The 16,779-nt window shown below is 31.5% G+C and overlaps 1 protein-coding gene across 1 annotated transcript; it reads left to right on the top strand.

The window, feature by feature from the left end:
- Window positions 1-2,349: 2,349 nt before the first annotated feature.
- Window positions 2,350-16,199, top strand: LOC111714033 (uncharacterized). Its single transcript, XM_023489035.1, has 13 exons — window positions 2,350-2,583; window positions 3,094-3,154; window positions 4,816-4,903; window positions 6,158-6,256; window positions 7,387-7,440; window positions 8,584-8,660; window positions 9,241-9,292; window positions 9,621-9,673; window positions 10,275-10,449; window positions 11,578-11,647; window positions 12,793-12,873; window positions 14,120-14,234; window positions 15,889-16,199. The coding sequence occupies exons 3-13, from the start codon at window positions 4,862-4,864 to the stop codon at window positions 15,947-15,949; spliced, it is 879 nt and encodes a 292-aa protein (XP_023344803.1). The 5' UTR covers window positions 2,350-2,583; window positions 3,094-3,154; window positions 4,816-4,861; the 3' UTR covers window positions 15,950-16,199.
- Window positions 16,200-16,779: the final 580 nt, after the last annotated feature.

Raw genomic sequence — 16,779 nt, 5'->3', positions numbered from 1 at the left:
GAAAAATCAAAATATTTATTGTCAAATCTAGTTATGTACAAAGCATCAATTAAAAAAATTTTGCGAACATTTTTTAAAACGCTTTTTTTAAAAAATCCCTTGAATTTAGAATGCAGCTAGGGTTTCCAGCGCATGTGGATTTTTCTTGCGCGCAATAGCGATCCCTGTAAACTCCGTGCAATTCCGCGAAATTCTACACAATTCCGCGCATTTCCGTGCAATTCGAGAACAGTTGTGCGCAATCACGCGCAATTCCACACAATTCCGCGTAATTCCGCGCAACGGAATTCCGATTAGAAACCCTAATATGCAGCATCGTGATTTCTTGTAAACTTTGCCAAACACACACTCAGCATTCACACACACACAGACATAAAACACCCCGCTTACTTTCCTTCACACAATAAAATTACAGGATTTGTGTGTGACAATTGTTTGAGAAAGTCAAGTCATGTTGTATTTAGTAGTTTTACTAGATTTACCTCCAGTTGACCTGCACGGCTCTATATATAAAGTATGAGAAATTCAGAACGCGTCGCACCTTTTTCTAATGTTTGTTTTATTACTTCTGGAATTTTTCTTTTTTAATAATGTTTAAAATCATAATTCTTGAACATTTGCTGAATCAATATTTTTGGTTGCAACTTTTTTTATCCATTCCAAGGCCATTGAGCTGAAAGGAAGGGTGCAATTAATTGTTTTGCTTTTATAAAATTTCTTAAACCTCGGTAAATGGATTGGTCTCTATTAATGTCTTTTGACATACAGGGTGTCCCACGAAACATGACAGTTTGTAAACAGTTAAAATGTCTTCTTCCATAACTTGTCCAATTATTTGATAGCTAAGAAAATAATAAAAAAATGCATGACAATCATATTAAAGAAAAATTGATTTTAAGGTAAAATATCTTTGAGTAAAAAATTTGAGCAAAAAGTCTAAAACATCTAATACAGTATAATATGGAAGAAGACATTCAAAACTATTCACCCACGGGCAGCCGTAGTACATTTGAATTTCCGAGCCGGGTCAACCTTTCCGGTCCCAGTTTGTACTGTATTGCCCGGGGAACACTAGAAGACACTAAATAGGACTAGCCGGTGTAACAAGGTTGACGCGGTCAGACTTTAGGTTGAATTTACTTTTACTAAAGGGTCAGCGGTGCGTGCACCAAGTGTCATGTTTCGTGGGACACCTTGTGTCTAATTTACAAGAACATTTGTTTCTTCTGGAATAATATGAATGTCTTCATGTATTTCAAACACTTAAGAACAAATTTCAGAGGACTTTTGGCTTTTGCTTCTTCTCGTCTGTCCATCTACTAAAGCTAAAAAAAAAGTTACGGTTATTACGTCTTACCATGAGTATTTTGAAACAGTTAAAAAATCCCTTGATATGGGAAGGGTGAGGATAGATTAATGTAAAATGTTTGGTAAGTTGTGTTTATTTATTTACATGTTTTCTTTTGTTCACACAAAATCTATATAATATTAACGGGTGTAAACAGTAAAATGTACATATAGAGGGGTTAATATACGCCCCTGATTTAGTTACTGTTTTTATACAGTTTAACTCAGAACTTTGTACACATCCAACGAATTTATAAAATGTCGTCTTGACAATTTTTCAACGGGATTTATTCTATTTTAATTAAATCTCAGTAATTGAAAAAAAAATTGCCATAAAATATGCGGGAACAGTTTTAAAGAGTTTCATTATATAATTCAATTAAAAAACTAAACATCTTAGAAATAAAATGTTGATCCCTGAGTTAGCTGAGCAGAAGGGGGAGAAGGGAGAAGCTTCTGGAAGATTTGTTGTTGCTCTTCAAGATCTAGAACCAAACACAGAGGTATGTAAAACAATAATTAAATTGAAGACGACACTTAAAAAGTTCCCATTGTCTTCAAAAGAAGACCCAAACTCTAGATTTGAAGCTTAATATTTGGTTTCTGCATTAAATTGAGTTTTACAATGGTTTACTAAATGACAAGAAGAGAAATATGCCAGTTTTTGTCTATTTAAAGAACACTGAAAGCAAGAAAACGGACTAATTAAATTCCGTACAATCGGCATGGAAGTATAAACCTTTGTGGGTAACCCTGTAAGATAATTTTGGATCATTACATTAAAAAAATACCAAAAAGTTATTGTGTTTACTCTGTAACAAATGCCTTACTCCAATAGTTCTTTAAGACTGTATCAATCTAGATACAACTCTCTCTGTATTCTTAAGTATGTATCAATCCAGATCCAACTTTCTCAGTAATCCCCCCCCTCCTTAGAAAACTCATTTTTCACGTTAGAAACTGAAGAATAACAAAAAGACTAAATTACACTTTCCCTAATCCCACATATTCAACAATTTGTTAAACAATGTTCCCATTCTTTAATTAAATTTTGTACACTTGAGTTTAAAAGTCGAGTTCCTATTCCAAAGTTTTCTGGTTATCGCTGTACTTCAAGTATTCAAACATCTGAAAATATATTTGACATATTTTTATTACTTAACTGTGAAAATTCCCAGTTTGGTTCCTACTCCTGCTCTAGCTGTAATCTTCCAGTTTGCCAGCCTTGCAGTTCAGGTGCGTACAATCGTCGTTATAAATATCAATACAATGAAGACGACTTTCTATTTAAATTTATGATTTCTACCAATCTTTCAAACATCAGAGACACAAAAACATGTAAACAATTAGAGAAGTTGACAATTGACAGCTTTTCTTTGTTTTGCAAACTTTTTATCTGAAAAATGTCTGTAAGGGATCAATAAGTTATTCATAAAAAGTCGTCTTAGTTTTTAATATAAAATTGCCGACTACTGTATATTTATATTCAGTTTAGGTTAAGGTTTAATATTTAATTTAGATTTGTTTGTTTGTTTGTTCGTTTATTTGATTGAGTCTCCGATCATAACTCATGAAGCCCTGGACCGATTTGTCTCAAATTTTGACTGGGGAACTTGGGAGAACCATAGAACTGTTCTCATCTGGGTTTAAAAATTATAATTTGAGTGGGCTGACTTTGAAAGGGCAAAGCTGGGTCCTAAAGCTATATAGTAAAGATATGAAACACAAAAAAATTATTTTTTTTAGGGAAGTTTTTATACCATGAGGAAGAATGCAAAATATTCCAGTCAAACCAAATTACATTCAGGAAAAGAAATAATTTTTCATTTTATACAGTGCTGGCGATTAAATCAATATTATGACGACGACTTTTCCATTTAAGTTTTGATTGTTAACAAGCTGTTTTCAAATTACAAGTTTAAAAGTAAAAAAAGAAGCTTCTCTTTGTTGCCATGTTTATGTGTATCCGGATGCTGTTTAAAAACTTGATATAAATCTAAATCAAAAGTCGTCTTCTTTGGTATATGCGACTAACAGTGTTTAATGAATTTTGATAAAACCTTTAAACAAAAATTGACAGAAACGCAATGTTTGCAATTAGGAATACAACCACCGCTAATTGTTGCCCCATGAAGGCTTTAAGAATTGATTTGAACAACGACGACATCCTATTTTTACGCCCAAATTTTATTCATAAGAGGAGTTAATTTATAATCATAAATTTGTGACCTATGGTTAGGTATGGATCGTTTCCACTTTTTGGAAAACTGTTGTTTCCTTTTAAAAACGACGAAGAATAAACGTAAAACGAAAAGATCTTTTTTAAAATAGTTTTTTTGTAAAACGAAATGATCTTTTTTGAAAAAATAAAAACGAAACGGAAAACAATCGTTTCTTCGATCGTCTGTTAAAACGAATAACAACCCTACCTATCGTTTGATAAAATCGTTTTAAAGGTTTGTTACATATTTTTTTTATTATGCTTTAATGTCGTCGTTATAACCTTACAAACCCGCACTGAAAAATGTTGACAACAAATAATTTTTATCAATGCAATTTCTCTAAATGCACAGAACTGCACTATAGTTTTAGTCTAGGGTTTCCAACGTAATAGATTATTCACCTACGCAAAATTACGTGCAGTTACGCGAAATAAATTCATTTTGTAAAATTTCGCAGGATTACGCCTTATTGCTGAAATTTCGCGAAATTACGGCGTATTTTGCGTAATTTGTAGGAAGTAATTTCCCGAAATTTTGTAATAATTACGCTAATTAGCAAAACTTTAATTTCGCAGGATTTCTGTAAGGTGATTTCGCGAAATTTTTAATAACTACGCATTGTCAGAGAAACGTCTATTTTACCAAATTACACCATAATTTCGCGAAATTTTACATCAATTCCGCCAAATTAGCGAAACTTCAATTTGATAATATTTAAATTTTCCAATCGAGATTGTACATGGTTGTAGCGCGGATATATTGACATATATAGACACCCTTTCGTATCTGTCAGTAATACTAATTTCGCATAATGCTCCTGCGTAAGTGAAACAAAGTAATTACGACTGGAAACTCTCTACTACTCAGGGGAATTTGTAATTGTCAAAAGGGACTTTTGGTTGTCTTCCTCATTTATATTAAATATATTTTGAAAGAGATGCAAAAAATTCCTTGTCGACGATGAGACTGGTACCCTGGAAAACATTTTATGATCAAAAATTATATCTTTTTTTTTCTATAAATTCATAGTATTTGCAGTTTAAGCTAAATGAAGCAAATTGACAGAACATACATTTTTTAAGAGAGAAAATTGGCGATATTTTTCTAATTTTACTCAGACAACAGATTGCAGGATGCCGTTGTGAATTAGACTTGCAATAAAGAGTCGCATGAAATAAGGTTCCTACAAGATTTAGTATTTGTTTAAGTGAACCATACTTAAAATACCAATATTTCTTTCCCATAGTGATGACAATGTAAGTAAAGTGTATCCCTGTATAACTGTACTGCGGATGCTCATTAGAGGAGTACAGGACCTAGAAACACATGTACAGGTATAAAGATCAGAAGCTTGAAACACATGTACAGGTATAAAGTACAGAAACTAGAAACACTTGTATAAAGTACAGGATCTAGAAACACATGTATAAAGTACAGAAACTAGAAACACCTGTAAGTAAAGAGACTGATCATTAAGAAAATGTTAAAAATTGGAAATTCCCCAAATACCTGGGAATCTGAGGGAAGTTTATTCTGAAATTATAGGAAATTTCTCAAACGCCTAGCTATTTGGGAAATTTTCCAAATACCCAGACATTTGGAGAATTTCCCTAAATATCCAGTCATTTGCGAAATTTTCAAAATCTGAAAAATATACCACCCACTAATTTCTACAAGTAATTTGGGAAATTTTAAGAATTCCCCAAATGCCTGGGAATCTGGGAAATTCCCCAAATACCTGGAACTCTGAGGGTAGTTTATTTTTCAATTATAGTAAATTTCTTCAATGCCTAGCTATTTGGGAAATTTTCCAAATACCCAACTTCCTTAAAGAATCTGAGAGTGTTTTATTTTTCCTTTTCAGAAAAATTTTCAAATGTCAAACTATTTGGGAATATTCTAAATATAAGGAATCCATAGAATTCCCCAAATACCTAGGATTCTGGAAAATTCCTCAAATTCTTGGAAATCTGGGAAATTCTCCAAGTTCCTATTTTCTTTAAAAGTATACTTACTTCTGGTTCATGTAATGTTGTTTACCATAAATATAACTTCTCCCCCCCCCCTCCCCCCATAATTCGTCTTTACCAAAACCTCTCTCGGAGAAAACTCCAAACCAAAGCAAGTCTCTATTCAAATTTATCTGTACTCTCCGACAAAAGAAACAACAAATAGTGAAACGTTTTGCTTAGTCAAAGATCAAATCCACAAATAACTTTGCAATCAATAGTTAATTCCACTTAAACAACCAGGTTTATATTTTCAGAAGTATTTACAAATGTTTTAAACTATTCCATCAAACCCTCAAACCCTAATTACTCCTTTCACTCTTACGAAAAACTAGTAAAATATATTTTAGATATTTAACTATATTAACAGATTGTCATTTTTATGTTTTACTATACCTGTGTTTTTATTACAGGTTTGAAATACATCTATTTACTGATTATTGCGACTACTGTGTCCGAGTTAAGGAGCCTAACCAACCAACCAATTAACCAACTAGCCAATAAACCAACTAGCCAACCTAAATCTGATTGTCATATCGACACCCCACCCACGCTTCATCAAATGTATTTATCTTTTAGGCTCGTGAGGGTACTCCAGTCTGGGTTTACAATGAGAAGTCAGTTGTACCGTTTCTTACCTCTTTAAAGGACAACAATGGAAATCCTTTGTTTAGTAAGGTAATTTTTAAGCAGATTGATATGTATCATATATCATCCTGTGTTCCGCAGAGGCTTATACAGGAAGCTCAGCCCCCCCCCCCCCTCCTCTGGTTTAGCGAAAGCTATGGTTTTCAAGGGATTTTAAGGCCCCAATGGGTGCTTGAACCCCCCCCCCTGGAAAAAAATAAAAGTTTAAGCCCCCCCGGGACTATATATTCCTGCTGTATTAGTGGGAATAATCATTGTTTTAAGAATACATAGTTTTTAGATTCCACAATAATATGATATGGATTCCATGTTTTAACATTGTATTCTCCATCTGTTTCCTTTTATTACATTGTAGGACATATTCTCCTTAACCAAAGATATTATTCAAACTTATAGAACATAAAATTAAGAAAAATCAAACTTCTGACATTTTTGTGAAGCCTCTCACGGGGTAATTTCAAGTGACCCTCCATGCAAAGATGAGAGTGCCCGATTTACAACGGTACCCTTGAAACCTTAATCTGATCAAAAATATAAAAGATACTGTTGTATTTCTGAGTTTATATTTGCGAGTTTCTTCATTGCTTCTCATAAACAAGAAATGCGCAAGTGCACTTGTGCTTGAGAAACCGGAAATGAAAATAAACAGTTAAAGGAATCCAAACATTAAAATATAATTCCTGCTTGATCAGACAAAGCTTTCAAGAGTACTGTTGTAAATCGGGCATTGCAATCTTTGCATGGAGGGTCACTTGAAATGAAGTTCGGTACTTTCTCAAAGGATTTTTCCCAAGTGACAACTTCCCAAAGGTATTTTGCCAAGTGGCAACTTCTCAAGTGACAATTTCCCAAATGTGTAATTTCCCAAGCGCTGTCCTAGCCGCAGCGCTCGGTCCCTAGTATATTCTAGCCGCGGGAGTCGGCCGCCTAGCCCATCCTAGCCGCAGCACTCGACCCCAATGGCAGCCTGCGGTGCCTCAGAAGGGAAGTTGCCCCTTGGGAAATTGCACATTTGGGAAATTGTCACTTGGGAAGTCACCCTTGGGAAAATGCCTTTGGGAAAGAACCAAACACCCTTGAAATTCACTTACAGCCCCTTAAAGAATGAAAAAAACCACCACTTTACTTATGTTTTATGTTAAATGTTTATATATATCTAGGAATACATTCATGAAGCAACAGGAGCACTTGATACAAACAGTTTCCAGGTTCAGGTCAGTAATATTCATAGAGAAGAGAGATAATATAGAGAGGAAGCAATATTTATAGAGTAAAAAGATAATATAGAGAGGAAGTAATATCCAAAGAGTAAGAGATTATGTACAGTGAAAGTAATACCCATAGAGTAGAGAGAAAATGTTAAGAGGACGTAATATCCATAGAGAAGATATATAATAATATTCATAGAGAAGAGAGAAAATATAGAGTGAAAGTAATATCCATAGAGTAAGAGATTATGTACAGTGAAAGTAATACCCATAGAGTAGAGAGAAAATGTTAAGAGGACGTAATATCCACAGAGAAGATATATAATAATATTCATAGAGAAGAGAGAAAATATAGAGTGGAAGTAATATCCATAGAGAAAGAGATTATGTACAGTGGAAGTAATACCCATAGAGTAGAGAGATTATGTTAAGAGGAAGTAATATCCACAGAAGATATATAATATTGAGAGGAAGTCCTGTCCACAGAGTAGAGAAATGATATAGAGTGGAAGTAATAACCATAGAGAAGATGAAAAACATGAGTGTAAATAATATCCCTACAGTACGTAGAGAGATAATATAGAGAGGAAGTAATATCCTATAGAGTAGAGAGATAATATAAAGAGGAAGTAATATCCATAGAGTAGAGAGATAATATAAAGAGGAAGTAATATCCATAGAGTAAAGAGATCATATAGAGTGGAAGTAATTTCCATAGAGTGGAGAAATAATATAGAGAGAAAGTAATTTCCATAGAGTGGAGAGATAATATAGAGAGGAAGTAATATACATAGAGTAGAGAGATAATATAGAGTAGAAGTAATAACCATAAAGTAGATGGATAATATAGAGAGGAAGTGATATCCCTACAGTAGAGAGATAATATATAAAGGAAGTTATATCCTATAGAGCAGAGAGATAATATAAATAGGAAGTAATATCCATAGAGTAGAGAGATAATATAGAGTGGAATTAGTACCAGAGAGCAAAGATATCTTGTAGAGCGAAAGTAATGTCAATAGAGTTGAAGTAATATTCATAGCGTAGAGAGAAAATGTAGAAAGGAAGTAATATTTGAAAATTAATAAATGAATAATGAAACCGACCATTCTCACTTAACTATTCATTTATTACAATAAAATAATACAGGATGCGGATGTAAAAGCAAGAGCTGTTTTTCCAACAGCTTCTTTATTTAACAACAGCTGTAAACCTAACTGTTTCAGGTAACACTTATTCATTAGCAATATTTATAGTCAGTCTCACTAACATTACAATTTTTTTATCATCTCCTAAATTTCTTAGGTTTCAGTCTATACTCCCTTTCATTTTTCCTTTACAGTCGATCCCTTTGACAAGCTTTTTTCGAATTGCAAGTTAACAAGATATCATAGAGAGGCTTGACAGCTTGGCTTGACCTATATGTTTAATAGCTTGATATGAATCAAAATAAAATCAAAAGTCGACTTCATTGTATTGATATAATCGCCTACAACTGTAGGTAGTTTTAAGTCAGATTGTACACGGCAAAATTTAGAGCAAAAAATTAAATAAAGTTCCATTTTAAAAGTGATGATGATTTAAAGTTTCGAGCATACAGGAAATCTCAAATGAACATGTTAAACATAACAATTAACAATCAATCAAAATAATTGATAACAGAAACAGTTGTAAGCAAAAATGCCACAGAATGCATGTGCACATGAAAAAAAAAATTATACAAAATAGCATAATGGCATCGAGATGGATTTCTGATTTTTTAATTTCATGTTTCAATACGTTTTCAAACCAAGCATTACTGTTTAGGGTAGTAAATCGTAACGGAATCTCTATAATAACTACAGAATTGGTAAAAAAGGTAAAAAATAACCCCCAAATTTAAATTGCATTTTCAAATAGTTTATTTCCTCCATTATCTGTGCACCCAGTGGCACTGCAGGCTATCAGGACTGTGCAAATTTGAAGTAAATTTCACCAAGAAATAGTACACCAAAACGTTGGGCTAAGTTAGAGTTAACTGATTTATAAGCCAATATGACCGAAGCCAAATTCTATTTGTTATCAATTTTATTTAAATAAATATCTTATTGAAATGTTATAAATTAAAAGCAATTAAGATTTTCATAAAAATTAGAGAAAGAGTCTCCAAATTTAATTCTAGAAATTCCTTTCAACAAATTTTCCAGGGCTCAGAGTTAACGATCTGCTACACAGGACTTCTCACGCCAACACATATAAGGTTAGTCAAAATTAATCAATTTTAACAGTTGTAATGAAAAATGCAAATTGTCAGCATTTTTTCATTAAAAAAGTTAGAATTTATGCATTTTAAGAACTATGACTTATAATTTTGGTTTTTAAGAAAAAAACAAACTTTGGTGAAACTGCAGTCTGATTGTTATGCTTGGATTTCTTTTGTCAGATAATTACAGATGTAAATTAAATTTAAGCTTTGCCAAAAAACATTTTTACCCATTAAAGGAACATTCTTTAACAATCCCGAAAAAAAACATTATTTTCAAATTATTTTTTAACAAAATAAAACTTCATGAAAAAACTTCTGTAAATTTAAAAACTGCAATGAATACTTAAAAAAGACCTAGTAAATTTTGTTACTTTTATGCTCAAAAGTACATGAACAAAATAAAAACATATTTTCTATGTAATTCTGGATGTTGTCCTTTCTTAAATAAACTTTTAAAGTTTAAAAGTAAAACTCTCATTATTTAATTGACCAACAGTTTAAAAAGTGTTGGGAATATTCACTGTTCACACCAACCATTAATAAAGTAATAATGTGATAAAAAATTTAAGAAAAATTAAAAATTAAACAAATACAGGCAGGCTGTGTTCAAGCACACCAAACACTTTAACTGCAGCTGTCCACGTTGCCTGGATGTAACTGAAGAAGGAACATTTCCCACGTGTTTACTTTGCTCTGCATGCGGTGGCAGACTGGAGGGAAACTCCTGCATCAGCTGTAACCAATCACAGGACGCTCAGAGAATAGAACAGGTGAGTTACCTGGCTTAGCTGGAATATTAAATTTTGATCAAAATTAAATTGAATAATCTGCCAGGTAAAAAGAATGAAATAACCTCATTTTAAAGTATCACTAAAGGACTGTTTTCGCTATTTCAAGTGACTCTGATGATAAGATTGCAATTCCTGATTCATATGGTATCCTTTCAAACTTTGACTGAATCTACGATCATTAATCTACGAAAACACCTTCAATTTTTAAGCACTTTGTTTGAAAGCTGTTTTAACTTAAGTAAAGATGGGCATTTTTTATGGAACGAACAAAATTTTTGACAACAAACAAAATTTTTGTGGAAAAGGGTCTTGTTCAGAAAATAAAACGAATGATGGATGCACAAAATGAATCGTTTAGAGAAATAAAAAATAATGCTCATTTTAAAAAAAACTTTAAGAAACGAAACTTTTTTACAAAACGAATGAATTTACAAACATTTTTTGAAATGGGGCGTTCCCAAACGATTAACAAAAGAAATGAAAAATATTTAACATGCTCATCAATAGTCTTAAGTTTTAAAAATTTAAATATTCACTTTCTAGAATTGGCAGAAAATTGATTTTTGGAAACTACTTTTGATATAACAAGTAACACACTGTATGTACAACATGTTTTACAGTAATTCAAGTGGGTTTCAAGAGATTTAAACGCAAAGCTCTCTTTACTCGATGAACAGTCAAAAGTTTGAAGCTTTCTGCTGTAAATCAGCCATTGCCCTTTCTTTGCATTCTAACAACAAGGTTATAATGCAAGGAAAGTAAATTGAACTTGCTTATACTTTGCGTACAAATTGAAACCAGTTCTCTCTGGGCGGAATTTTCAAACAAGAATAGATCAGTGTTCGTTTTGTATCCGAGGAGGTTAAAAGCATTAAATTTTGATTATTTTGATTATTCACATCAAAGTTTCCTATGACCAAAATATTTCATTGATTTTTTATGTGAAAGATGGATCCCATGTCAGGCTTGTGTTTACATTACCGTCCAGAGACAGTACACTGTAGTACAAAAGATGCGCACACCTCTAAAATAACTTTCCTTGCATTATAACCTTGCCTAACAACGTCTTTTGGCATATTTTTATTATTTTAAAAACCTGTGTTCCAGATCAGCTTATTGTGTGACACTCTGGTTAGTAGACTTGTACAAGAGGAAAACTGTGAAATATTGACAGGAGGTAATCTTAACAATAAAACTCAAGTTTTCTAAATTCTAATCCCTATTTTTGCAAAATAATGATTTAAACCTTTGATATTTCATACTTAAATTATTTGATCTAACAGAATTTTAGTTTGAAATATCTAACATTATAATATATCAACATTATATTAATTATATATTATCATTGTAATATATGTTTTTTTTTATAGTCATAAACAATTATAGACATGTTAGGTATTCTTTTTCAATCAACCATCGGTATAAAGAGAAAGGTTAGATAGGATGAACATTTTTCTAATTGAACGACTTGGAAAATCACGAATGTGGAAAAAATGATTCAGCTCATATTCAACAAAAAATTTCTTATTTTGCAGTCATCCAAATTTTGCAAGCATTTAGTTATAGTTTTTAAATGTTTCTCTTTATCAGATTGGCAACCTGGCTTGAATAAACAGAAATATATATGATTTAAAGTTTTAAGTTTTTGTATTTTTAAAGGATATTTAACAAAACCAATCGTAAATTGAGGAAATCAAAAATTGAAATCAAAACCTTATTTTTGTAAAAATCCATTCTTTACAAACAAATAAAATTCACAATTGACAAAAATAGTTGTAGTTGATTATTTAAATTTGAAACCAACATTGTGACTTCATATTCATATACAAACATTACTTTTTGATTTATTAGGACTTTTATGCAAAAATTCTTTTCTTATTTTAAAATGAAATATGATTAATGAAATCATATATCTATAGATTTTCAAAATTCCACTATTTTTTAAATCCTAAAATCCTATATTTTTTAAATCCTTTAATTCAAAATTTGTAATTTTAATTTTCCCTTGATTTTTTTATTTAAAGTGTCAAACCATTGTTTGATCAATTTTGTCGAATTTCCCAGCTTGTAAATAGAAAATCACAGAACTAAAATAATCAATTTTTAAAGAGAAGATCGTGAATGTTTAATTTCTTCGAGACAAAGATTTTATTGGATCCAAACAAACGGACAAACATAGTATATAAATACACACTTTGCTTGTCTGTTTGTATATGAATAAATAGCAAGAGTTTTCAATAATGTTGTATCTTACACAAATACACATTTGTGTTCAATATAATTTTCTGTACTATGGATTAATAAATTAAATATATTATTAAGGTTTGATGAAGCTGAGACGCCTTGTTTATCTTCACCATTATCTGCTTGTTAAGCTTAAACTCCACTTTATAAAACATTCAGGTAGTAAGTACAGGGTGTCCCAAGAAACATGGGAATTCAGTCACTAATTCGATATCGTCATTTTAAATAATTCTTTGATTTAGTATAGTGATACCTACTGAGAAAGCTGCAATTTCTGTAAGAGTTTCGTCTGCTATGTACACAATTTGTTTGTTTATGTTTTGACTGCATACGGTTGTATTTAGCAAAACAAGAAAGTTACAGTATACAAACAGAGTAAACTTGTCCGTTTTCACTATTCATCTTGCGGAGACATTATAGACACATCTTTACAGTCTTTTTCCCTTTTCATAAAATAAATTCTAGCAGACATTATAATAATATGGCTTTTGAAATTAGGTATCACAATGCTAATACATAACAAAGACGATATCCAATTCGTCACTGAATTCCCATGTTTTTGGGACACCCTGTACGTAATCGAGGAGAGGGGGGGGAGGGGGTTGAGAATCCAGGTGGAATATATTAAATACAGAGAATACTGTAACTCTATTTAATAATTTTTTTAAATTTTGTATTTATATCTTATGAAATGGAAATTTTTTGGACATTAATTTGATTAATTAAAAAGCAAAAAATGAACTTTTTACAGAATCCAGTTTTGAAATGTTTCTTAACACGGCCCGGGGGTACTTATGGGGGGTTGTTGGAGGTAACTAACCCCCCCCCCAAGACTTTTGGGATGTGTATCCACTCCTGAACCTTGGTTCAAATCTTGCAAAAAATTATATATTAACAACATTTTTTGGCGCCTCATGCATTAACACTTTTTATAATTTTCTTTACTGAATTGTCTCACTTTACTTCATCAAATTAACACAGACGACTTTTCAGAAACACTTTAATATCCCTACGCCTTACAGCAGAAAAATTTGTTAAAAAGACCTTTTTCCAATTAGTTTCACATTAGATTCCATTATTAAAATACAGAAGCGTATTGAAAAAATCATATAATATTCAATCATTAAACTTTCATATTTTCTAATACAAATCTTCAGAGGGGCTGTAACAACATTTCCGCAAATGCTTAGCCCCTGAATAGGCGTATATTAGGGTAGAAAGTTTATATTTGATCAAGCTTGTATTAAAAGCCAAAAATAAGTGAAAAAATTTAAATGAAGCCAAAGTTAAAGGCATAATTTGATACACATTAAAAAGGGAGTTAAAATTGCTTACCAGACCCTTCATAATTGTAATAGCGTCATTTGAAATTAGCACTCCACAAACCTTAAATTGATATTTTTAGAAAAGTGTTCTACATGTTATGATGGAGCTGCAAGAGCTCAGTGTTCTACTGAGATCGCAGATCTTCTAAAAATTCATAAAATTGAGAAAACCTGGCTGAAACATGAAGAAATAAGGTCAGATCTTTTAATTCGAATTTTAGAAATATTTACGTAAAATATTTTCATTAAAAATTTAACATAATGCCTTGCCTACTTGGAAATATGTATTTTGCGAATAACACTCAAACTAAAATTATAAACCTTTAAAAACAAAGAAGAAAATTTTTTTTTATGACGAAAGTTTTTTAAAATTATTTATTCATATTTTAAAGGGACAGCAAAGGGAAAATGAAAGGGGGTATAGGCTGAAAGCTAATCACATTAGCTCTTGATCGCGACCCATGAAAGTTATATCTGATGTTCCTGTCTGGTGAAACTGATATAAAACTGTGTTAAAATTATACGAAAATTCATATATGTAAAATTTTGAAATTCTGAAACTTAAATCACGTGACCAGAACTATCACCAATGGCAGAGCAGTATACTGGTCACGTGTCTCCGCCTGTATCACGTGACCACTTTACTGCACTGCCATTGGTGGAATTTCTGGTCAAGTAATACGGACGTAAAAATAATATTATGAATGAAATCTATTGAAAATAGAAATAACAAATATAAAAGTAAGCCTAATTTACAATTAGCTTTCTTTGAGATATCATCGTTTTCAGATTGGTTGCATATTTGCTGAATATGATCTGTTTAAACCTACTCCTTTTATACAAAATTGTATATATATTAATTTTCGTATATATTTGACACAGTTTTATATCAGTTTCTTCAGACATGAACATCAGATATGACTTTCATGGGTCGCGATCAAGAGCTAAAGTGATTAGCTTTCACACTATACCCCCTTCCATTTTTCCTTTACTGTCCCTTTAATATAAAAAAACATAGTTAAGAAAATATACTTTAGGGCTCATGACGTTTTTATCTTAAGATAAGATAAGATAAGATAAAGTTTATTGCTAAAATACATGTAACTGTGTACAGAACGAGTTTACAATTACAAATTGATGATTATATTAACAGTACAAGTATAAAGCAATTATGGTAGAAAATAGCTCTTGGCTGTTTTGATTATTTTTTCCACCTAATTTTAATAATAATAACAAAACATTTCAATTAAATAGATTTAAGGAGAACGATTAGAGATCAGGGTGCGAATTTATCTTATGCAAAATAGTTTATACATTAATTCGAATAACTGGTAATTTTCTGCCATGTACACAACAAATATCAAAGCATATTAAAACATATCTAATTAGTTTTACATGAATAGCAATTCGGTTTATAACACATTGTCCTATAATTTTCAAAAAAGAGAATTTAGTAGTCTATTTTTAAATATACTTAGAGAGTTGCTTTATTTTATTTTTAACATTTAAATGTTAAATCAAACTTCTATGGAAGAATCCAATTAAACTTAATTTCAAGTGACCCTTCATTTAAGGATTGGAATTTCTAACTTTCAAAGGAGTTGAGCATTTGCCACAAACTCTAATTTCCTACTTTCAATACCTTTTAAACCAAATGTCGTTGACCCTAGATATTACAAACTATGAATTCTGTTAGATCAAATAGTTTAAGTTTGATTTGTTAAAGGTTTACACCATCAGGTTAGAAAATATATAGGGATTAGAACATTCAAGTTTGTGTCGCAGTCTCAATTTGCAACGTTTTGTTGAAAAATCTGCCAATATTTTGCCAATCTTTTAATTTGTTTAGAGGCAACCAGGAGACTCTATGCAGTTGGAAATCCTTAATGGCGGAGAAAAAAGAAAATTAGATTCTTTGTGAATTAAAAAAACAATTGTCATTTATTAAATTTATTCTGGTTTTCATGTACATTTATACTGGTTTTCATGTACATTTATACTGTTTATCATATACATTTATACTGGTTTTCATGTACATTTATACTGGTTTTCATGTACATTTATACTGGTTTTCATGTACATTTATACTAGTTTTCATGTACATTTATACTGGTTTTCATGTACATTTATACTGGTTTTCATGTACATTTATACACTGGTTTTCATCCAAGTGTTGAAGAAATATGATACATAATAAAACTTAACAGGGTCTTGAACAGGATCGTAATGCCGACCTCTATCTGAACTGGGGGGAAATAGGCTAAACTGGGGTTGGGACATATAACACATGTGGAAGAAATATGATATCCTACTTAAACTGAACAGGGTCTTGTATTTAAGACCTCTACTGACGCAGGAGGGGTGCTTGAAGAAAGGGATGGGGAGAGGAATGCTCAAATATTTTAATGGTTATTTCTCAAGTTACAAATATTTGGTTAAATTTGATATTTTTTTCAAAATACATAGGGACGGAGAAGGAAGGGAAGACGTCTCGGACCCCCTTTCAGATCCCCTAATTCTATGTGGGTATAGTAGTACACTAATATTAGATGATTTCCCACCATACACACAGAAACATGATGAACATCTCATGAGTAATAGTGTATAGTTTATTTTGTTTAGTATTTTATGATTATACATTCTGTAATATCGATATTTTTAGTTATTATTTTTAATTTATCTCATGTGATTTCATAATAAAATGTGTAAATAAAAGTTTTGTTTAGTTTAGTATTTTATA

Source organism: Eurytemora carolleeae, unplaced genomic scaffold (genome assembly GCF_000591075.1).
Source record: "Eurytemora carolleeae unplaced genomic scaffold, Eaff_2.0 scaffold1478, whole genome shotgun sequence".
In the NCBI taxonomy this organism is placed as follows: Eukaryota; Metazoa; Arthropoda; class Copepoda; order Calanoida; family Temoridae; genus Eurytemora; species Eurytemora carolleeae.
This window is presented reverse-complemented; position numbering and strand designations above follow the sequence as displayed.